The sequence below is a fragment of the Talpa occidentalis genome, unplaced genomic scaffold (assembly GCF_014898055.3).
Source record: "Talpa occidentalis isolate TD23 unplaced genomic scaffold, MPIMG_talOcc4v2.1 talOcc4.3, whole genome shotgun sequence".
NCBI classification, from domain to species: Eukaryota; Metazoa; Chordata; class Mammalia; order Eulipotyphla; family Talpidae; genus Talpa; species Talpa occidentalis.
The window spans coordinates 141,939,929-141,965,107 of record NW_023603184.1 but is presented as its reverse complement, the minus strand read 5'-3'; the positions used below and the strand labels follow the sequence as shown (position 1 = coordinate 141,965,107).

The window sequence follows — 25,179 nt, the reverse complement described above, 5'->3', positions numbered from 1 at the left end:
CAAAAAGATTGTTACATTGCCTGTTTTACTACTTGTTCTTTCTATGTTCCTGTTGCCCAGAGTTTATGGTCACTGTCATGACTGTTAATGTAAAGCTTCTTGTCTTAGTCACTGGGAATGGAGCTCTTCACAGATAATTCATATGGTCCTTCTGTGGTACATTCCTGTGTTCCTGTCTACCAGTAGGCCAGTAGGCCAAAAGCTACCATTTTTCATGGCACCACTGCTGTTTTTGCTTTTGTTCCTGTTTTGTAACTGAAGTAACAGTGTTTTGCACAACACTATGTGATTTAGAGGCATAGAATCACACCTCTTCTGATGCATGTCACCACACCTCACATTAGTAAATTTATTCACAGAATAATATTCTGACTTTAATAAGAATTTTTCCATGCAGTTGCTATTTTTTGTTTTAATGATACAGATATGATTTCTTTAATCGATTGTCACCTTTATTCTAAAAGTGAGTGAAAGTAATGAGAACATTACTGTCAATCTAGAAAATATCAAAAGAGAGTGAATTTTATATTATTCAGGAATCTTACTAGTGAATTCTTAAAAATTTAAAATAGGTATAGAAGTTAAAATTACCTCATGTTATAGAAACTTGCTTTGAAATAAAGAAATTTTAAGGTGGTTATTTACGTGTATTACAAGAGATAGCAGCATATATTCACTGAATTTATATTGAACATTACATATAATAGGCTGTATTGCCTAGACATCAAACTGTGAAGTAAAAATTCCTTCTGGTTTTGGAGAAATTCAGAGGAAAGCAAGAATCAAGTAGAAATTGAGAATTTAAAAGAAATATGTGGCCATATCTGTGTATATGTATCTTAGGTCACATTGTTACAGGGCAGGGAGAGGGGTACCTTAGAGCCCCCAAACTTGCCGGTTCTACATAGGTTCTGCCATCTGCTGCATCAACACAAAACATGCAAGACTTTATGGAAAGAAACTTTAATACAATCAGTAAACAAGACAGAAAAGACACAGAATAGAGTTCCTAAATCAAGCACCCAAAGTGAACCGTCCCCTCGTGGGTAAAAGCCCACCCAAGCAGGATTGGCCCCAGAGCAAGGCCCCAAAGCCTGCCCCAAGTCTAAAGCACCTTCCAGTGGGGACCCACAGAAAAGGATCAGAAACAACCAGATAAGTCTGGAAGGAAAAGAGCAAAATCGAAATCAAGACAAAAACCGTCATTGTCACCTTCCCACGGGTCTCACCCACATTGGTTTCACCCAGTCCACAGCCAAAAGGCAAACGCAGTTTCTTCACGTGTCTCTCTGCTCCCTGTGCCTCTTCCAGGTCTCCTGGCTCCATCCTGCTTCCTTTCTTCCTTAGTCTCCTCTGCAGCTGCTTCTCTCCCTGCTCAGCTTTACCTTCCTTTGGGTGGGGCAGGGAACCTGACACTTGCCCTTTTCTTGGGGACCACCTTGTTACAAAATCATTTCTCAAAATTTAAGGTACTTAGGAATTTTCTGGATATCTTATAAAATTTTTGCACATTCTGATTGAATAGATTTGAGATAAGACCCAGGATTATGCATTTCTTTTTTTTTTTAAAGATTGATTTATTTATGCATACAAGAACCAGGGTACAGGCCAGAGATGTGGGGGGTGAGAGGATTCACCAGAGACAGAGTGGATTGACTGAAATACACTGCTGAGGGGAGCAGTGGGTCGAGTCAGGAGAAGTCTGCTGTGCCATGTGGGTAGCTCCCTGGCTGGTGGCCCGAGATCGAACTTGAGCTGCAGTGGCTGCGCACAGCTTCATATTGCTGTGTCTTAACCCCTTGCACCACCAGGGAGGCCCGGATTTTGCATTTCTAAAGCTCCCAGTGATGGGCCTGATCATTATATTTCTCTGTGGAACCTCACTTTGAAAAGAAAGACTGAAATAAGTGTGTGAATAATAATACAGATATATAAAATATAATAGCAAATATTTATATGACATTTACTGTGGATTGTGTATATCCTCTGTTTTAATCATTTTGTGTATATCATCTCAATCCATATAACACCTCCTTGTACTGGTGTTATTATTCCTATTTTATAGAAAGTGTTAAAACTGATGATTCACCAAAAAAAGGGAAATAAACTAGTCACACATTGACTAAGTGTGGGAGCTGGGATTTGAATTCAGACAGATTGAATTTGTTAGCATTCTTAATTCTGTGCTGCCACTACTCATTCGATGTGACTATTACGAAGAAATAGCTAAACTAGTTCTGTTCTTTCAATCAGGAATTCTCTGAGACAAGGGGAAAATTGTGGAACTTTTTAAAAACTATTTTGTCAGATTAGGAGAGGATCCTAGTTTTCCTTAACTGGTTCCTATTGATAATCACTTCTTGTATTAAGCCACTTATATTGATGGATTTTATGTCATATCACTGTTATTTGATGAAGTGAAAGATCTTTGGAGAGCTTCAAGAAAAATTCTTTAATGGTATTCCTTTGAAAAGTAGGGTTTACATAGAAAAAATTGTAAAATGAAAAGCTCTAGGTCACATATGCAGGACTTTGAAAACTTAATTGCTAGGTGACCATGGTAAACATTACATGTTTATATAAATACACTGTTTTCATCAGATAAAACAGGTAATATGTTTTAGAATTCAGAGCCAGAAAAGTGTTTAGGGAATTATCCAGTGATTCCCAATTATTTTAAATGAATAGAACCCCCCACTTCTAGAATGATGCAAAACCAATACAAATCATTTTTAATTATGGGAAACAAAGCCTGCTCTCTGGTGTACTAAGGCATCTAATTGGAGCATGGGTGGAAGCCTTTGATCTAATTACCCATAGTCATATTATAGGTAAGAGCAACCAGATGGGGTAAAGTGACTTGGTCACAGTCCTGGTTAGTAACTGCTATGGGCAGTTGTCTGCAAATACTAATTTGTTTTAGCTCCTGGGTAAATGACAATACACTTTCTAGGAGGGCACATTTACAGTCATACACTTTTGTGATACTTTTTAATGTTTTAGTACATGCCCGATGCCATTAATGCTTCATTCTGTTTTTGGCATGTGATTTTTATTTCAATGACAATAAGTACAAATTTCTGCACTTTAAAGATGTTTGTTTTTGCATTAAATATTGTCCTGAGTTTTCAGGTTTTTTAAAAAAAAACAAGTCCCTATTTTTCAATAGTCCATATCATCATTGATTATATGGCTCATTTCTAGTATCATTGAGCTTTAGGGTTAAAATCTTTGTAATTTATAATTTGTTCTAGCTGATGAGTTTATTTTTGTTACCTAGATATCTAATTAGGGTGGGTTGACTGAAACTTTGCCCCAGACTTTGAGATTTATTACAGAGTGAAAAATTTTTAATTAATGATTAAAAAATAATGTTTGTGTGTTAGTGTTGGGGTTTTGTGCAGATTAATGTACCTTGTTCCAGCCAACCAAGAGCTATTAGCCCAGGGTCAGTTACTCTTATTCCATGAGGGTTTTGGAACTACGCATCAGTAGCACCCTAAGTCCATAGCTGAATTAGGATTCTCTTGGTATGGTACATTCTGTCCCATCAGTGTAGTGTCATACAGAATAGTTTCTTTCACTTAGCTGGAAATCCTCTGTGTTCTCTTTTCATCTCTCCACCCTAAGCCCTGGCAACCACTGATCTTTCCACTGATCTTTGTCTTTCTTGGAGTGTGATATAGTTGGAATCCCATAGTATATAGCCGTTTCAGATTGGCTTCTCTTCACTTGGTAATACGCACTTAAGGCTCTGTAGCTTTGATAGCTCATTTCTTTTTTAGTTCTAAATAATATTCCATTGCCATCATGTGCCACTGGATCTGTTCCCCAATTGAAGGGTAACTTGGTTTCTTCCAAGTTTGGCAGTTACGATTAAATCTGCTGTAAATGTCTGTGTAGGGTATTGTGTGGAAATTCCTTTGGTATTTATACCAAGGGGCATGATTGCCGGATCTTATAGTAAGAGCATGTCTAGTTTTAAGAACATGCCAACTTACTTCCAAAATGGTGATACCAGTTTGCGTTCCCACTGTATCAGGAACACACGAAAATGCCTGTTGTTCTATACCCTAAATGCTGGTGAGGGTTCTATACCCTAAATGCTTCTTAATGATCCTATGTTAAATATCTTTTCATGTGCTAATTCACCATCTGGATATCTTTTTATTGAAAGGTTCAGGTCTTTTTCCAGTTTTTAAAATTGGTCTGCCCTGCTCAACTTCTTTGAGGAGTTTACTTGTTTTTCCTTGTCTCACCCTTCAAACTCCTCTTCCTCTGGAAACCTTCGATTTTCTGAAGTGATCATGCTGGTGGTGCTTGATCGGCAGGCTCCTTTGGTTCTGGTCCCACTGCTACAGCAGGACACCTTCCCATTTGCCTTGTTAGTGCAAAAGCTACTGGTGGTTGTGCTGGGTATGAGATGAGTAATATTACCTACTCACACACTGCCCCCATGTTTTCAAATTTTCTTTTTTTTTTTTTTTTTAAAGATTTATTTATTCATACATACAAGAACCGGGATACAGGTCAGACGCACGGGAGGGTGAGAGAATTCACCAGCGAGTAAGAGGGGAACAGAATAGGCAGACTGAGTGAAACACACTGCTGAGGAGCAGCAGGCAAGACAGGAGAGGTCTGCTGCACCATGTGGGATTCTTGCTGGCCAGCCGGGATTGAACCCATGCTGCAGAGGCTGCGGACAGCTTCACATGGCTGTGCTCAACCGCCTGAGCCACCAGGGGAGGCCCATTTTCAAATTTTCAGTATTGTTGCATTAATATTTTAAGATAAAGATTAATACTTTAGTTTATAAATATGAATTTTCTTTTATATGCTAACTTCTAAAAAGCTTGTTTTAATCTTCCTAAAGGTTGAATATGAATTCTTCCCATCTAATTGTGTATAGTTGAACAAATACCCATTTCATTTCTCTCTATCAGACTGGAAAGATTCATTTGGGAGAATTTTTAGAGAGAGAATTTTTTGCTTAGTGCAATCTGAGTAGTTAAGAGGACATGGCAGCCAAGTGTATCTGAGGCATTTAATTTTTTCATCGTCTGTATGTATAATCATTTGAAAATAAATATAGCAAAAGTAACTTCCAATAGTTATTTTCTAAGTAAAATTTACTGTTACTGATTTGTCAAAGTAATTTTTGAAGTATAATGCAAATAAAGCAATTTTATCATTTATGACATGTGCTAGTTAATCAAATTTTTACTTAGTTGAAAGATCTATATAGATATTACACAAATACTTGATATATTTTGTTTTAAAGTATATAAATTATTTTAGAAGACATCTTTGTAACATTTTTTAATTGTTCAGTTTTTTATTCAGTCAGAAATACACCAACCACATACTTGTATTCCAAGATCATGTGACTTTAAGAGATAACGTATAACTTGATTTTGTAGCAGTGGGTATATAGAGGGGTATATAGATGTTCACTTAGGTCCATAAGATTAATTGGCTGAATAGTCTGGTGTTGGAAATATATAATTTTACTTTTATTATGTAGTACAGTTTCTCTAGTATTATCATGGTTTTAGTTGCTGCTTAGGATTTAGTGGTTTGGTAATAAGAATATAAAGGTTGGTGAAGAATTTTGTAAAAAGGCACATCTTCAGCTTGCGCCGTGTCTTCTTTTTTGTGTTAGCTACTTTGGGAATTTGCATCTGATAAATATTAGACTTAATGAATTGAAATAAATAGCTTATTATCCACTTTCTGTGAAAGTATTTCTTTGACATAATATTGTTAGCTTAACCAACATGGATGTTTATTGCTTTTGATGTAGTCAATATGTTTACGGAACAGTTTGGGTTATGCATCTTGAAAGCAGCCGCTTAGTCTTATGAATAAAAAAGTTAATATAAAATGCCAGATTATCTTGATAGAAAGTAATACCTTTGATCTCATGTGTTTAATAGAATTGTATTGTCCATTACTAAAAATTGCTTAATGGCCTCTTTTCCACTAATAAGAAAGAAAAAATTAGATCTAGCTTTCTCAATTTGAACTTACTCTCCTGTATTTTGGGTACACGAAATACATTGTATGTATTTTCTTTCAATGTCTGGCATTTGCAGCTACTCGTTTATACTGGCTCTAGTATGCAATGGCATTTTATTTGCATATGTTTGTATTTGCATGTTTATAATATCTGTATATCTCAACACGAATTAAGTACTTTCTCAAAAAGTACCATGACTTTAGCGTCTCCCCAGCTTGAAAAAAAAGTTTAGCTATCATATCAATATCTGTGGTGTAAGGGATGTTTGGAGCTAGAAACTTTGTGTGTAAGCTAAAGTAACTGAGAATCGAGCTAGATCCCTGGAGGATTGGTTGGATTTGAATACCTGTGGGGGTTGGCAGTATAGTCCCAAAGTGATGTATGAACTGAAAGGACAAATACACTACTTCATGAATAAGCTAGACTCAGGCTCCGATTCTGTTTTTCAGTCAAATAATCTTTCCTTGGGCTGATAGCATAGCAGAAAGACCTAGTGATCAGTAACTTCTTTTTGGGGAAGATGACAGCATGCTTGTGGACTGTTGAAAGGCGTTCTTGATGTCTGGGTAGTCTTACCAGGATTGTATTACTAAGGCATTTCAGACTGAAGATACCTTTGTGTACATAGGCAAATCCTGAAAGAGCTTACCATGTTGGAGGATGGGGATGAAATGAAGAGTCTTATTTATGCCAGGTGTTGTTCCACGTGTAGACATATACATGGAAAAGATAGCATCCTTGCTGCCAAGGAGTTTACATTTTAGTGGGAGAAAAAACAAGTGTGTAATACAGAATGGGATAGGCATGAGTACTAGGGGGGGAATATGGTGTAGGGGAAAGTAGTGGAGAGATAGACATTGAGTAGGATGGTCAGGGAAGACTTCTGTGGAGATGGAACTTGGGCAGAGTTTGGTGGGAATGAGCTATTGGGTCATTGGTAAAGTTATGACTTTTTTAATGTTTTTCAAGCAAAAATGCACCATGACTTTTCCGACAACCCAATATAAGACTTGAGGCAGAAAAAATGTACATTTTACATTTACTGTATGCAACTCCAGTGCAGCCAAAGTGAACTAAGTTAGGAATTTATTCTTGTCTTCTGAGTGCCAGACATTGTTCTAAGTGTGTTAGTATAAAAACAGGCCTACAAAATGAATATTACTTCACATATTAAAAAACTGAAGCATGGAGTTAAATAATTTTCCCAAGGTCCCATAGCTAGTCTGGGCTCAAACTACCTTGAGTCCAGGTAGTTTGACTCCACCAGAATCAGTGTTCTTGGTCTTGGTCATTCTTCAAAGATGGGGAAGTCAGTGTGTAGTAGGAAATTCAGTTGGAGCCACTAGTGTAGGGCCAGTTCTATATGGCCTTGTAGTTCATTATTACGTACTTTGGATTTTATTCTGATTATTGTTAAGTCATTAAAGAGTCAAAAAATGCCCAGGAGGTTGTTTTATGATTCTGGATGTCAAGAGTCAGGTCTGGACTATGCATACTATGTTAGGTAGTCATCTGCATATGGGATATATCTTAGCTTAAAATATTTCTACTGGCCTGTAACATTTATTTGATTTAAAATTAAAGATTCCATTTTATTGAACAGATATGTGCATGTGTATATGAGTACCTATGTGTGTGTAGTGTGTATTTGTATGTATATAAACAAATTGTAACGAATTCTTCTGTTAATAGGTGCGAGAAGATGTACTAAATTCATTGAATAACAACTTTCTTCAGACGCTAAATCAAGCTTGGAATGATCATCAAACAGCTATGGTGATGATTAGAGACATACTGATGTATATGGTAAGTAGAGATTTGCCGTCATTTTCCTTTTCAGAGTTGGGCATTTTAAAATTCAATTCTTTTCATATATTTAGTTGGACAGTACATGTCAGTGGTCAGTGTGAGAGTTGCCCTTTTTTTTTTTTAAAGAATATTTTGTTTGCAAGGGCCAATCCACTGTATGAGTAAAATCCTGTTTGTATACTTACTGGATGGTTAGAATGGAATGCTGAAGTGGAAAGATAGATTTCTTTTTCTCAATACCTAGTGCTTTGCTTCAAATATTGAAAACAGGAAATATTGAAAAAACTTATTACTTCATTTCACTTCTTGAGTAAGGGTGTTTGAATGACAACATGAGAGAATATTTTCTTAAAAGTTTGTAAAACCTAATGTCTGTATCTTCCGTGATGGGGATTTTATGTCAATATACTTTGTAGAATAATTATATTCTGATAACAGTTACCATCTCTCAGCCCTCAGTAAATACTTGTCGTATACATAGTCTTCAGATACATGTGTTCCATTTTCTTACTATACCTTTTTTTTTTTATTTTTAAAGTAAAAAAAAAATCTTCAAGAAAGTTTGGGAAACTTGAACTAAGATGTACAATAGCTTTCTGGAGATTGAGCAGCCAGTTTTTGTTTTTTAAAATAACTTAAGTATGGTTATAGAGTACAACTAGATTCATCAAGCATAATTGCTGTGTCCCTGCAAAATTATCAAACCTAATGACTTGTTACTTCAGAGTTTGTCTTTGGAAAATGGACATAATTTTCTTCTAAGGTTTTACACATTTCAATTTTTGTAGTTTCTTTACTTTTGATTTTTAACTATAGTGTAATGGGATGTGCTTTCCTTTTTTTTTATTATTTAATAGAATGAAGCAATGTCTGGAAACAACTTCCAATGAGAGCAAACAGCTGGGATTTTTTGTTTGTTTGTTTGTTTTGCTGAGTTAATTCATCCAGGCTTATTACCCATGGTTTGGTAGGACTTGCTGGCAAGAGGACGGGGAGATGTTATTTCATGTTTCAGGAACTTGATAAAAGGCACTCATCTTGTGTTGACATTTTGAGGTAGATAAGATAGCATGGGAAAGCATATAATGTCTGGGAAATAAGTTAGCTTACTGCTTTTCTCTTAAGTTCTAGATTTGGTGCGTCTTTAAATTCCAATGCTGTTTAATGCTAAGATATAATACTACTTTTCAAGTAATTTCATGGTCTGTTCAGTTGATAAAAGAAGTATTTGTAAATTATACACACATCCTTGTATCATGTTTTTAAACAAAAATGATTTAAGTTTTTCATGTGTGTGTGTGTGTATGTGTATGAGAGAAAGAGAATTTCAAGTCTTGGATTCTGGCTCTTAAGTGACCATTGACCAGAAACCAAATAGTTTATTTCTCAGCTTTCTCATTTATAAAATGAATATAATATTTTAACAGTTGTGTATATTAGCCATGAGATGTCAAGAGCTATTCATGTAGAGCACTTCCAGGGCCTGGCCCATAGTAATGTGCTCAATAAAGAAATATACATGTTTCTCACTTGTCATCAGGGAAATGCAAATCAAAACTACCATGAGATACCATCTTACACCAGTGAGAATGGCACATATTAAAAAAACTAGCAACAACAAATGTTGGCGAGGGTGTGGAGAAAAAGGAACTCTTCTGCACTGTTGGTGGGAGTGCAAACTGGTCCAACCACTGTGGAGAGCTGTGTGGAGATTTCTGGACCTACTAAACATAGAGCTTCCATATGATCCAGCAATTGCACTCCTAGGTATTTACCCAAAGGACACAGAAACATCAATTCCAAAGAACACCTGCACCCCTATGTTTATAGCAGCACTGTTTACAATAGCTAAGCTTTGGAAACAACCCAAATGCCCAAAAATAGATGACTGGATCAAGAAGATGTGGTACATATATACCATGGAATATTACTTAGCATTCAAAAAAGATAAACACATGCAATTTGCAGCAACATGGATGGTGCTGGAAGGGATCATGCTCAGCGAAATAAGCCAAAAAGAAAAAGAAAAATACCGGATGGTCGCACTCATAGCAGGAATCTAGAAAACTTAAATAAGGGACCAGGAAAATGAATAACTATAAGAAAGTGAAAATCAAAATCAACAAAAAACTATGAACCAGAGACACTTTTAGGGGGGCGGGGGCGGGAGGGGAGGGATTGGGGTCAGAATGAGGGGGCTGCAATTGTATGGGGAATATAAAAATAAAATTTATTATTAAAAAAAAAGAAATATACATGTTTCTTGTCCCTTCATCCTTTCATCAGACTTATTTTGGTAGTGCCACTTACTTTGGATGAACTCTGCAACTTACCTTTCCTCTTCCTCTGGTGGCAGAAACCCCATGTTTTGCAGATCACTGTAGATCAACGCCACTGTATTTCTCTGTCTCAGACCTACAGTCCTCCACACTTCTCAGCAGTCTCACACTTTCTCTAGTCGGACATTCCACGACTTTGAAACTTTCCTTCCTTCAAAACTTCAGCTTCTCCACTGATCTACCCTGCTCATAATAAATGATCTTGCCATCTGCTTATTAGAGAAAAGCATCAGGCAGAAACTGTTCATTTCTTCCCACTGAACCTCCAGATTTACTTATATTTTCTAAACCTTTTTGTGTTTATCATTTTCCATTCTGCTTTCATGAAGAGCAGTGTATCCTTTTGTGAACTGCCGGTTCTCTCTACCATGCTGGGGATCACTTCCTTTTCTACCCTGTCAAAAACCTGAAGTCTGTTCAGGTTCTGCCTTTCTACTGGGTCATACTAATCAGCATTACACACTTTCAGGCTACTTACATTGTCAAAATAAAATACCACTAAATTTTCTGTTGTATTCTGCACTGCTTCCCCAGGTCTCTCATTGTCATTCACAAGTAGATACTTCATAAGAAGCTTTGGCACTTGGTTTCTCTTTTCATCTTTCACTTTGACTATGTTCTGGTTAAGCTTCTCCAACTATTCTACTAAGATTTACTCTTATCATTAGGACCATGGTAATCTTTGCATTTTGAAGGCAAAAATCACTTGAGAGTCCTCATCCTCTCTCTCTTCAGCAGCCTCTGACAGTTTGCTGTTTTTCTTCTAATGTGTGGGTCCTTAATTTTTGTGACAAAGCACTCCCTTGGTATGCCTCCTACATTTTTGACTATTCCTTCTTAACCACTTTTCCTCCTCCTCTGCTCCTAAATTGAAGCATTCCTGGGGCTTAGTCGTTGACTTTTTTTTTTTTGGTCCCAGTATACAGCTCATTTACTACTATAGCTTCATTCTGTGCTTTCATGCAGATGATTCCTAAATTACATCTCCAGCCTCATTCTCTGAGAGTCAGGCTTGTATATTCATTTGTCTAGTTGATGATTCCTTTCATTATCTGAGTACTACTTCAAACCTTCCAAATGAACTCATAATCACTGTCATTCCATTTGTTCATGCCAGAAACCTGAGCATTATTCTAGTTTGTTTCTTCTCCCTTTCTCTCCCTGCATCATCTATCATCGGGATCTGCAATTCCTCAGTTTTCATATCTGCTATGCCATTTCTGTCAGCGTGTTCAGTAACTGGTCTTATAACACTCACACTTCTCTCTAATCTCTTTTTCCTGTTGCCAGCTTTATTATTTTAAAGCACCTGTTCATGTTACTGCCTTGCTGAAATCCTTATATCTTATCTTGGAATCTTAATACATCCTCTGGAAATGTTTCTAGAATCTTTCCTCTCTTTTGTAACTTGCTCCTACTTATCCTTTAAGTGTGAAGTTTGACTACCTGGTAAACTTGCCCTGATGAGTGCTTTGTACTGCCCACCAGCTGCAGTTGCTCTCAGTGTATCTGTACTATTCCTTTGTAGCATTTATTGTAATTAACAACTATTTAGTGTCTCCTTTCTCCACTAAATTGAACTTTGCCAGAATGGTGGTCACTGTTGTATCTCCAACACCTAGCGCAGCTCCTTGCACAAACTAGGCACTCAGACAGATCTCGATCAAATTAACACAGATTTTAAAAAATGCTATTTTAGTTTCAGGAAGAAACTAGTGTTTGTAAAAATACCTTCACTATCTAGAGATAGAATTCTTTCACTTCTTACATTCTTGTTCTCTTAGTCTTCTTATGTGTAGTCTTTTTCTGCTAATTAAATAAATAAGTGCTTCTTAGAATTAAGGTAAAATTTGTGTACATTAAACTGTGCAGGAATAAAGTGTACAGAATTATTTTGACAATTGTTTGTATATATGGAAGCAATATTTCAGTCAAATAAGGAAGTGCTTTAATTTTCCAGAAATCAAGAAAAGCTTTTCCTCTTGCTATCTATATTATACTCTCTTTAAAGATTAATCCTTCCCAGATTTCTCAGCTCACTATACCTGCTAACTAGGGCATGTACCTGGGGCGTACTGGTTATCCCCTCAGCGAGCCTCTCTTTCTATGGGCACTGGCTTGGTTAGTTGGGATTTTAGATCTCAGACTCAGGGAGGGTGGAGAGATGTCTATCTACTTACTGCCTGCTTAGCTGGCTCACTTTTACTCTGACAAGGAGGTCTCTAAAATGTGACACACAAACCTCAGTGTAGAGAGACCATGGGACACAGTGACTCTTAAAAGTGAAAATGAAGTCAAAGATTACATGAGGCAGCCATTGGTCACAGTTTGTCTCATGTAACTTCGTGGTTTGGCAGGTTGAGTATTTCAAAGAAAATGTACATGTCTTTATTGAACATGTGACCTCTAGTTTCTGCCACTCTTCCCATCCTAATGTTTGAGACTTGGTTTACTTGTTTAGCCCCTGAAGATGTCTATTAGAGTTTGTAATCTGCTTTACTTAAATTTGTTGTTTGTAAGCCATTCTTTTCTGACATGTTAACATGTGAGCTTTTAGAATTGGCATAGGACTGATTAGTATAAATTTAATTTTTAGTTGTGGTTTAAAAGATTAACACTTAGGAAAAGATTTGAGTATTTAATTTAACTCGAGTACTTCAATTTATGCATGGTATTCTGTAGGTCACTTGTGAGCCATTAGAATTGATGCTAAGGGAAATAGAAGTGTATTTCCTGTATGATATGTAGGGTTAATATAAGATACAGAGATTGTCTGCATAAAGCTGTGGGGCAATTTTGGATATATATTTACATGGTTTTACTTGAATTTGTCTGTATTTCCAGTCATTTACACAAACAGCAAAAAAAAAAAATTGCAGGTTATCCTTAAAGATTAAAAGTTGTAGATTCAAAGGCATGGTGAGAGATGTAACCCAGCAAAAGGGTCACTGCTTCTTTGCTAGTTGGAAAGTCATCAAGGATAGGTAAAGAGGTGAGTTGGGTACTAACAGCAACTGTGAGAAGAGAGGAAGTGAGGAACATCTCCTCTGATGTTCTTAGTCTCCTAGTAAAGTAGAAGGCAAGACCATCAACTTAAGGTGGCAGTGGCATGTGAGGTGCTAAGGAGTATGGTAGCCTGAATAATGGCCCCCAAGTAAGTCATGACTAATCTCTAGAACCTACAGTTGTTAACCATATATGATAAAAGAACTTTGTGAGTGTGATTAAGGGCCTTAAGATGAGGAGGTTGTCCTAGGCTATCCTGATGGGCCCAGTGTAATCACATGGTCTAATAACAGTCCAAGTAGAATCAGAGTCATGAGAGAAGGCAATATGATGACAGTGGAAGAGATTGGAATGATAGGCTTGGAAGATGGAAAAGAGACTGTAGTCCAAGGAGTACAGCTGGCTACTAGAAACTGAAAAAGGCAAGGAACTAGATGCCCCTCTCAGAGTTAGTAGAAGGAGCCAATCCTGCCAGCATCTTTACTTTGGCCCAGTGGAACTAATTCAGTCTTCTGAACTCTAAAACTGTAAGAGAGAATAAATAAACTACTGAATTTGTGGTAATTTGTTCAGCAACAATAGGAAACTAATAGGGGGGAAAGTTTGGAATTACCCTTTATGTTGGGGTCAACTGTGTGTACGTAAATGGGTCATATGTAGTTGTTAGGAGGAAAATTAAAGGAATTACACAAATTTTATACAGTGTGCAGAGTATGTACTTTTTCACAAGTATTTAGCAGTCTCAGAGAAGAATGTTCAAAATTAGGAATATTCACTGTATTTGTTTTATTGGCTATGAGGGTGAATTCTAAGATAATAGCATTTGTTAAAGTGGTTGATTGTGCTGTTTAGTAAGTAGACAAATGAATCATAAGGTGCCAGAAAATAGTACTGAGTGTAATGAATGGATCAGTAGATCTAGAGATCCAGCAAGAGAATTGTGTTGGTTAAAGAGTGTAGTAAATAAAGCTGGAGGAAAAAGATCTTCAATGTCAGTGATAACTGAGTGACTTTCAGTGATGAAGTTCAAGGTTTGCCCTTATCAGTATGTGGGTAAAGGGACTCTTCATAAAAATGGGCAATGAGTTTAGACATTTGTAAAGGGTGTATCAGATAGGTCATTGTTACAATGTAAGAAGAATGTTATAATTACCAAGAGTAATAGATGGCAAGACAGAGTTGAGAGAAGTAATGTAAAGCTGTTTGCTGAAACTACCAAGGATTTGTGTGTCCTTGGAGGTCAGAAGAGAGGGTGAGAACATAAGATTGTGGAATTTGTGAGTGTGTATTTTCTCCTATAAATTTTGATGTTTTTAGATTAAAAAAATTCTTTACAATATTCTATATTGCAAATTTAGAGAAGTTTAAAAATAGCTATAATCTAGGAGAGCACAGATAGGTTGCTTTTGAGAGTCTCTTGGTACCTTACCTGTTTTCAAAATGACATTTTTAAGGAAAACAGGATTCAGTGGCTTTTAGCCTATCATCAAGCCTCACAAGTTAGCAGTATTTTTACTGACTCTGCTTTTCCAAGAAAAATCTGGTCAAGATCGGTTCCCCCATGTGTGTGTGATTTATTTACTATTATTTTTTATTTATGCATACAGGAACTGGGGTTTAGGTCGGAGGTGTGGGGTGTGAGAGGATTCACCAGAGCCAGAGCGGGGAACAGAACAGGCAGACTGACTGAAATACACTGCTGAGGGGAGCAGCAGGAGAGACAGGAGAGGTCTGCTGTGCCATGTGGGTTATCTCCCTGTCCAGGGATCCAACTCAGGCCATAGTGGTAATAACACTGAGACTTAACCCCTTGGCCACCAGGGAGACCTCTAGTTTTTACATTAATGGTAGTACAATACCTTTGGCATCTTTATATGGCTAGGTCAAAAGCCAAATACTAGACCTTTACGTAAAATAAAACCAGTACATAGTGGTTTGAATGTACATAGTACATTCTTCCTATAAATAGGAAGAATGTTAAGCTTGATAATCAGGATTTCTTCCTTGCCTTTCATAACAGTTCTTGTTTCAGATAAATTAATAGAATCAGAACCACCTTGATTACTATGTCTGTGTGTATGTGCAGTGAAGAGGTAGCAGCAGCTCATGACTTTTGAGTTTAGGGAAGCAAGTGTTTATTCAGTGTTCACACTGCCCAGCATGCAGAAGGCCTGAGGTGCCATCAGAAATAGAGTACATACTTATTTGTTCACGTAATAAAGGAAGTGAAACTTTTACATAAAGGGATTGCAAGCTTAAAGTTATAAGAAAAATACTTAATGATCAGTAGACTCAGCTTTAGCTCCTGCTTTGTCATTAATTTGATTAAGTCATTTTACCTCTAGGTAAAATTCTTTTTTCCTATTTTTAAAATAAGTTTATTGGGTAAATGCTCTTATTATCTTTTTAGGGGTTATAGACCCCTTGGAGTGTAGTCAAAGTTGACAGACCTGCGCCCTCTGTGCCTGCCTTCTTCACCACACAGCATACTTTTTTCCTGGATTGCCTTGGCCTCTGTAGGATCTGGTTAAGGATGTGTTGGTTATTTTAAATTTTAGAGCTCTTTCAACACTGAAGTCTCATACCAGTTTGAAACCGAAAGTGAATAGCTACATGTGGTGTCTGGCAAATGGTAATGAAGGAAATAATGGCGTTGTGGATAGATTTATTATTAAATTGATGGCATTTTTGTTTTAAAAGTACTTCTTAGGTGGGTTAATAGATCGTGGGTGGTCAGTGTCTGCTCTGTACCACTCCTTATAGCAGAGAATGCTTTGTAGCCTTTACTATGTGGCAGGCACTACCTTAAGTATTTCAAGTATATAAAATCATTTAATCCTTATAATAATTTTATTGTCATATTTAAGCAGTGGGTTCCAGACAGTGAAATTTTTTTTTTTCAATTTTTTATTTCCTTGAAAGCTCAATACATTTCTGAATACCTAACAGGTTTTAGTTATTACATTATTTATCACATGATATGCTAAATATTTTAAATACCCAGCCTTTCAAGTGACTATTATATTCTCCATTTTGCAAACTAATACACTGAGACTAAAGAGATTAATCTGCCCAAATCATACAGCTACCACATTTACTGAAGTAGTGAATTGAATCTGACTTTCTTGTCCTCACCACTTTGTTGCTACTACCTCAGTGCAGAAGAATTATGTTAATTGTCTCTGCTTCACAGAATTTATGATAATTTACCCAGAGTTAAGCTAACATTCATTCGCGTTGATAAATTCATTCTTTCAATGAATATACATGACTGTGTATTGTGTATCACACACTGTTTGTGGTTCCTTTTTCCATGTTGGGCGCTTTTATAATGTGAACATCTGTTGGAGTAGATAATCTCAGTTTACCAAGCCTAACTTAAGAATAGTGATTTTAGGGCCTCCCCCGGTGGCACAGCGGTTGAGTGCTGGGCTGCATGTGAGGCTGCCCACAGCCTCTGCAGCGCCGGTTCATTCCCCGGCCTCCGGTGAGGGTCCCACCAAAAAAAAAAAAAAGAATAGTGATTTTATATATGACACAGGAGTAAGCTATTGAAATGTATTTGAAATCTGTTTCTTTCCTGTGTTTTTATTTTGAATCTGATATTAAAATTCTTATTAAAGAAGGGACTTTCGGGCCTTCCCGTTGGTGCAGCGGTTGAGCGCTGGGTTGCGAAGCTGCCCGCAGCCTCTGCAGCATCGGTTTGATCCCCGGCTGCTCCCCGGCCACTGGAGGAGGGTCCCGCATGACGTGCAGACCTCTCCTACCGCCCTCTGCTCCCCGCACTGGCTCTGGTGAATTCTCTCACCCTCCCTCGAATAAATCTTGTATAAATAAATCTTTTAAAAAACATAAGGGACTTTCCCAGACTTGAGTCTGATTATTATCAGAAGTTACTTTTAAAACCATCATTATTGGAGTACTTAAAAACGACCACAAGAACATTAAATAATGTAACAATTATTCTATCCACTTTAAGATACACTAGCCCTACATAATTTGAAGCCCTGCTCTTCTTTTTTTGAAAACATTTTAATATAACATAAAAAATTATGTCTTGTTCATTTTTTAAATGAGTTTTCTGGTTTTTGTTTTCTAATTGTGTATTTTGGATAAATATTTTCCATTCTGGGCTTGCACTTTATCTCTCTTAATGGTGTCAAAAGAGAAGTTTTTAATTGCAGTTAGTTCCATTTTTCTCTCTCTGCAGTTGTTGGCTAGTGGTGTGTACATATCATTCTGGAGAATTTATTGACCATGTTGTCCAAAGTTGCCACATGTCTTTAAAAGAATTCATTGAGTTATAATTGACATAAAATAACTATATTAGCTTTATACAACAGTGGTTTGATAATTGTATATATTGTTAAAGGATCACTACCTTAAATATAGTTAACATTCATGAGATTAGAAAAAATTATAACATTCAGTAGTTATAAAATTTTGTTTCTTATGATGAGGATTTTTGTGATCATTGTGCATTACATCCCTATGACTTCCTTATGTTACAACAGGAAGTTTGTACCTTTTGACCGACCTTCTTGAGCCATTTTGCCCATCCTACCCCTACCACCAACCACCACTCTGTTTTCGTGAGCTTGGCGTTTTTTTGGTTGGTTTTTTAAATCCTGCATGTAAATGAGATTATAGAATATTTGTCTCTTCTCAGACTTACTTCACTTAGCACAATGTTGTCAAGATCTCTCCATGTTGTTGCAAATGGCAAGATTTCATTCTGTTTCTTTAGCTACTGAATAGTATGTGCATGTAAGTACCATAGCTGCTTCTTCCATTCATCTGTTGATGGATGTTTAGGTTGCTTCCCTATCTTGGCTGTTGTAAATAATTCTGCAGTAAACATTGGAGTACATAAGTCACAACTTTTTTGAGTTAATGTTTTTGTTCTCTTTGGATAAATATTGACAGTTGAAATTGCTGGATCATATGGTAAATTTTTTTGCGACACTTCCATATAGTGTTCCATAGTGGCTGCACTAATTTACATTTCTAGTAACAGTGCACAAGGCTTCCCTTGTCTTCACATCCTGGTCCACACTTAGTTCTTGTCCGTTCTGACAAGTGTGAAGTATTAGCTGATTGTGGCTTTGATTTACATTTCCTCCATGATTGATTAGTAATGTTGAATATCTTTTCATGCACTTGTTGGCCATCTGTATATGTTCTTTGGAAAAAATCCTCTGCGCATTTATTATTGAGTTGTTTGTTTCGCTATTTGTATGAGTTCTTTATATATTTTGGATATTAACTCCTTCCCATATGTGATTTAAAAATGTTTTCTACTATCAGTAGCTTGTCTTTTACATTTTATAGTGGTTTCCTTGCTGTGCAGAAGCTTTTTTAGTTTTATGTTGTTTGCTTGTCTATTTTTGCTTTTGTTGCCTTTTTTCCACATCTTCACTAACGTGTGTGTGTGTGTGTCTATTCTGTGGAGCTGTTGAGAAATATTTACATCTTCCAGTTTGATTTTAGATTTATCTATTTCTCCTTTTAGTTATATGTTTTGAGGTTTGGTTATAAAGTGTTCTATCACCTTGTTGAATTACCTCTTATTTTTTATAAAATACCTTTGTCTCTAATAATATTTCTTGCCTTAAAGTCTGCTTTGTCTGGTATTATTATAACTCATCAGTTATCTTGTGGTTAATGTATATGACAAACTTCTTTCTATCCTTTTCTTTCCACCTGTGGTGTCCTTAAAATCAAGTTACATCACTTGGAAGCACTATACAGTAATATGCTTTTTAACCTCACCTGATGCTTGTTTTTAAATCGAAGCATATGTAGTTTATATTTTGGTTTAGATTCGCCAAGCTACTAATTTTTTTTCTATTAATCTCATCTTCACAGGCTTTTCCCCAGCTTTCTTGCCATCAAATATGTTTTAATATCCCATCCCATTTTCCATTTGCTGTTACTTATTATCATTTTTATGGTTACATTACAGATTACAGTGTAGGTCCTTGACTTATAGTTTACCTTATGTCGATTTGTTTTGCGTGGGTTTTTTTTTTTTTTTTTTAACCACTTCCTAGGTAGTTTGAGAGTCTCAAATAATTAAACTTCCTGGATTATTTTTTTTCCTTTGGTTTTCAGACATTTGAACCTATGGTGTTTGTTTTAGTTTGATGGGTGGAGGAGGGGAGATCAATCGGTAATTTTACCAACATTGTATATGAAAAATTGTGGAGGTCTGGATGACATTATCGTTCTTCAAAATTTAAGTTTCTTCTAGTGAGCAGGCACCTATGGGCAGATCCCTGTGATCTAGTTGAGACTGACTTTTAGACTTTAAGAGTGGTCTTACTTGATTTGCCTTTATTTCCAGAACATAGCTTCACTCACAGGGAATAGTCCTTCTGGGATCTTAACTAAAAGCCTTAGGTGTTCACCAGTTTTACCTTAGCAATGCTGGTCGTTGAATTCCTCAGAACTGCAAGTCTAAGCTCTTTTTAGCTCTTATCCTCCCTGCTTTTTTGCTTTGATGTTTTGGGGGTCTACGGATGCTTAGGTGCTATGTTAGTAAGCATCATGATGAAAATTCCTTCCTTATTCATGTTCTTCCCTCTTCTTCAGACTAGCTTCATAAGTCCTAACTGCTTGATAGCCAGCCCACTTGTGGCTTTCTCCTTGGCTTTTTATTTCCAGTCTTTCAGGGGATGGCGTACAAGTGAATGTGGGGCTCCCCTCAGAATCTTTTCTCCAAAATGGTGGCACCACAAGTGTAGGTTGCCTTTGCTGATGTTTGTTGCTTTAAAAAAAAAAAAAAAAGTGGATTGGTGGTGGTGTTTTTTTTTTTTTTAAATCTTAACCCCTTTTAAGTGAACATTTCAGTGCTGTTGAAGTACATTCATATTTGCAAAACTAAAACCCTGTACCCATTAAACAATAACTGCTCTCCCCTATATTCCCCTGGCCACCCTCCTGTTATATCTCTCTCTTTGAAGTGATTCATAGACTGTGTGTCTTTTGCAAGGTGAGGGCGCATCCATGTTGTAGCATGTGTCAGAATTCCCTTCCTATGTAAGACTCATTGCCACTCTGTTGTATGTATGACATTTTGCTTATCTCCTGTCTGTCAATGGACACTTGAGTTGTTGCATACTTTGGCTATTTTAAATATTTCTGTGAACATAGGCTTGCAGATATTTCTTTAAGCCCTAGTTTTGATTCTTTTGTGTGTGTGCCATACACAGATGCGGGATTGTATGTCATACGGTTTCTCTACTTTTAATTTTTGAGGAACCATCATACTGTTTCTCATAGTGACGGTATCATTTTACATTCCAACCAGCAATGTGCAAGGGTTTCAGTTTCTCCATATCCTTGTCAGCATTTGTTATTTTGTGCTTTGTTTTTGTTATTAACTATTTTGATGTGTGAGGTGGTAGTAGTCACTTTTAATTTTCATCCAATTTTTAGGGTTGTTCTTGCCAGAGGAGTTGGTCTTTAAAAAGCTAATCTTTCACAGTCAAGTTGAAATAAGTGCAATAATAGCTTTTTGAGGTAAAAGTTATTTTACAGATGAGGTAATAGATGCAAACATTAAGGTCCTAGCTAGTAAATGACAGAAGACAGGGTTGACTTTTAAGTTCATGTTCTTAACTACTGAATTAGATGGTGTCTCTAGTACAGGTCTTTCCTGAAAGAGTCTATAACTTCACTGTTCTAGACCCTGACAGTGATTACTCTTACAGGATGAATACCATTTACTTTTTAGTATTGGTTTTTTCCCCCACCATTAGATTATTAAATTTTGGGGTAGGAAAATGTGCTTTTGTGTTAAGATTTGGTACAATTTACACAACTTTAGAGAAACAGGACAAGAGTTTTGATTTGTCAAGTATCCTGGGATACAACCCTTAATAAATGGAAATTATTTTTAAATAGAATTTTTTTACAATTACATTGTTTTGAAAAACTTTCACAGCCCTGAGAGATTTGGGGCCCATTTTACAGTGGTGGAAACTATGAGTTTGAACTTTCGTTGTGGAGCTAAGTTTTCAAGCCAGGGTTTTTTGATAGCATATTCTGTACTTTTCCATTCAGTTTACTAGTAATGTGTTAAATTAAGAAATGCTAGTCTGTACAGTTAACTATTTTGTGTCTTACATTGCTGTTTTAGCACTGTGATTAGGCACTAGCAATTTTTAAAATGGGACAGCTTTTAAGTTTGATCTAATTAGACATTTTTCTTCATAATTCAGCAGTAGAAACTGTCACTTTTCTGGTAGCTGTTTGTTTCTGTTTATGTCTTCATTGTTCTTAACTTGTATTTATTTCATGGTTTGAAAGTGAACCCTGTTTGAAAACACTTAAATTTATTGCTTGTGAATAGAAGATTACCTAGTGATTAAGCTTGGGAAAGCAGGTTCAAACATGTTCTGACAGACAGTAGCTGCTTGTTACAGAGCTATTTGCTTGCTTGGTTTTTTAGAAAATGAGTTAACTTCTCAGCGCATACCTCTTGTTTACAAGTAGGATGAATATTTAATGTCAGTATAAGATTTTTAACCTTAAGATCTTTTTCTAGTCTCTTAAAAATGTTATAAATCCTCTTGCTCTGAGGACAAGAATCTGGAAGAGTTATTTAAAAGTTTGAATTATCAGCTTAACAGTTTACATGAGAAATCAGCTTTCAGAGCTCTTGATCACAATTTTTAGTCTTTGCCTAGATAAATAAACTACCATTGGTATTAAATGGAATCAGACAGGGCAAAGTAGACAGATGAGTACTAATCAATACTGCCCTTGGTTCATTGATGTTAGTATTAAAAATACTGAGCTTACTGGTAAGTGAAACAAAAGTGATATAGAGAGAGCATCCTTAAACTTCAAAATTGGGACAAAGGATTGTTGTCTTACTTCTAAGTATTCAGAATTAAATATGACCCAAAGGTTAGTTTAGGAATTCATTTCCCAAATACCTGTTTAATCTGGCAAGAAAACAGTGTTCAAATGAGGCACTAGATACTAGTGATATTAAACCGCTTCTCATTTGTTTCTTTTCTTGGGTGCATCATTAATTATCATTCTCACTGCCCATTTATCCTCATTTGCTTTTCTAAGACATAATGACCATTGTTTTAAAATGTTTGTGGACCCATTTCTTGCAAGTAAATTTAATAGTAAGAGTTGTTACATTTTGAACTTCATTGTCAAATTTGCAGGGTTTTTTGGTTTTTATTTGTTTTTAATACCATCCCCTGAGCTGTAAAGCTGTTTAGCCCACTTTGACCTTGCATAGGTTTAGCTTTCATAAGATCTATAATTTTGCATGATACGCCTTGACACCTCTAAGATTACTTTTCCGTACTGAGTTTGAGCTTCGATACATTAGTTAAATATTTATGTATCTTGGTGTGGATTTAGGTATCTTGGTGAAGCCATCACCAGTTAAGAGGAAACAGCAAATCTTCTCCAAGATGGAAGGAGTAGTAAAACTGTGGCCTTGTAGGGCCAACAACCTTGTTAGGCTGATGTCCTCCTGTTTGCTGGGACTGTGCAGAACCCTGACCAATAAAGTCATATATTTTTTTAAAGATTTATTTATTTATTTATACAAGCACTGGGTACAGTCAGAAGCACGGGAGGGTGAGAGAATTCACCAGAGCCAGAGCGTGGAGGAGAACAGGCAGATTGATGGAATACACTGCTGAGGGGAGCAGCAGGCCTGGCAGGAGAGGTCTGCACACCATTTGGGACCCTTGCCGGCAGCCAGGGATCAAACCTGCACTGCAGAGGCTGCGGGCAGCTTTGCAGCCCAGCGCTCAACCGCTGCGCCACCGGGGAGACCCAATAAAGTCATATTTGCTGAAGGATTTTTATATGGAGATCAGGTGGTTGAAACTCCCTTTTCTTGTAGCAGGGAAAGACAGACTTCATCTCTCTCTACCTTTGTTCCTGCCTGTCCTAGTTAATGCTTGTAAACATTAAGTACTTCTTTTAAATTTCTTATCTAGCTTATATAGTTGTTTTTGGCAGGGAAATTGACTTTATTAAAAACTGTTCTTTCAAGACTAGAAATGGAGTAAATGGAATAGCATTGTGGTTTAGAACTGTGTTAAAGATGAAATGCTTGCAAGTTAGTTTATGAAATGCTTGCAAGTTAGTTTATCAAGTTTATGGCTCAAGTCAGATACAAAAACAGTCTGACTTCTTCCACCTCTGAAAAATGGGGAAAATGAGACAGTCCCATCCTTGGTTATTCCTCTCACTTCTGAGTCCAGTGAAGTGTGTTGGCCCCTACAGGTTTGCTGGGCCTAGGGATAGCAACTCCTGACAGAGAACCATAAACAGAAATTTAAAATGTAACTTATCTCTTTAGTGTTGAAACTCATCTCCCTTAAGTGAATCTAAGCTTGACTCAACATTAGGTTTTCATACATGCCTTTTGGAAAGTTTTATATTTGAAATTCTGTATTTTTAAAAAGGGAAATAGAAGCAACAGCTGATTTTCTGTCCCTGTTAAGCTCTCTTCAATAAATGACTAATGTTGGATACCTACAATCCACATCGGGTTAGAGCCTGAGATGGAAATATTTTTCAGATTTTTTTTTAATGTTTTCTCTCTTTTGGAATGATTTTTATTGTCTTTGAAATTGTATTCTTTTAGCTAGTTATAGGTTAACTGGAGCTGTGGTTGTAAATAGATCTTTTTAAAAATTAAAAATTCCCCAGAAACACATAAAATTTAAGAAGTCCTATGATAATATAAATGACTAGTGTTACATTAGTATTACATAAATTCAGGCACTTATTTCTTTTTTAACAAAGAACAATTGCTATTAGAATCTATTACGAAAATGCTATTATGTACTCACACACAGAAGATTTAGAATGTCCATTCAGCAAATCTTTTCATATATATCATGTAGATCACAAATTACTGTGAATGTGTGTGTGCATTTGTGTTCAGCATATGCATACATAAATACTGCATGCATTGCAGAACCTTTATTTTGCTTGATGGTATATAATCATGTATGCCAAACATTTAATATGAACGACTGTTTAAGTATTACTAATCAAATAGCGACGTTCAAGTTTTTGGATTTTCCCCTCTCCATTTATTCGTTCTTTAATCTAATCAAATTTCAGGGTTAACGGTTTCTTAATATTATATGTCATCTAATTACTATCATCATATGCACCTCGACAACCTCGGGTTAAATGGCAAAGGCTGAGCCCCTATACTATCACGTATATGCCCACCTTAGCCTCAGTCAGCCTTTTCTCTGTGTTCTGCTCCTACACTCCAACTGTGTTCCTAGCATACCTGGTGTCCTTGGCTGAAGTCTTATTTCTCACCCCACACCCTATATACCTGAAGAATTTATCAGCTGTAGCTGGCCCCTTTTCTGCCTTTTTGCTAGAGGACTTGAGATAGTAGAAATCCATTGGTTTACCATAGTTCGTGGATTCACGTACTTTAGTAGTGATAGCATCACTGTGCTTAGGGTTAGGAGGGAGGAAATCCAAGCCAGGAAAGACTGATGAGAAACAGAAAGGAAACAAATAATAGTAAAATATGTTTGTTTTGTTTTTTTTTTTTTAAGATTTATTTTATTTATACAAGAGCTGGGGTACAGGCCAGAGTCGCGGGAGGGTGAGAGGATTCACCAGAGACAGAGTGGGGAGCAGAACAGGCAGATGGACCGAAGACACTGCTGAGGGGGGCAGTGGGCGAGACAGGAGAGGTCTGCCGCGCCATGTGGGTATCTCCCTTGCTGGCTGGGTATTGAACCGATGCTGCAGAGGCTGCGGAGAGCTTCACAGCACTCTGCTCAACCCACGGCGCCACCTGGGAGACCCTAGTAAAGTGTTTTAATCCCTAGTGTATTTGTCAATTTTTGATCAGAGTCAAGGTTCATGGGAGATCATATTAGAGTTTTAGAGATTATCTTTGCCATTTCTTTGTGTTACCCAAGATGTCAGTAGATAAATGACTTTCTCACCATCATAAAGCCAGCTATTGGTAGATCCACA

General features: G+C 36.7%; 1 protein-coding gene across 3 annotated transcripts in view; it reads left to right on the top strand.

The window, feature by feature from the left end:
- The window catches only part of CUL3 (cullin 3), a 92,283-nt gene that overhangs the window by 31,411 nt on the left and 35,693 nt on the right, over positions 1 to 25,179 (top strand). For all 3 annotated transcript variants that reach the window (XM_054700109.1, XM_037524143.2, XM_054700108.1), the window contains one exon: positions 7,712 to 7,825. In XM_054700109.1, coding sequence (XP_054556084.1) covers positions 7,712 to 7,825 — 114 coding nt within the window. The remainder of the gene's footprint in view (positions 1 to 7,711; positions 7,826 to 25,179) is intronic.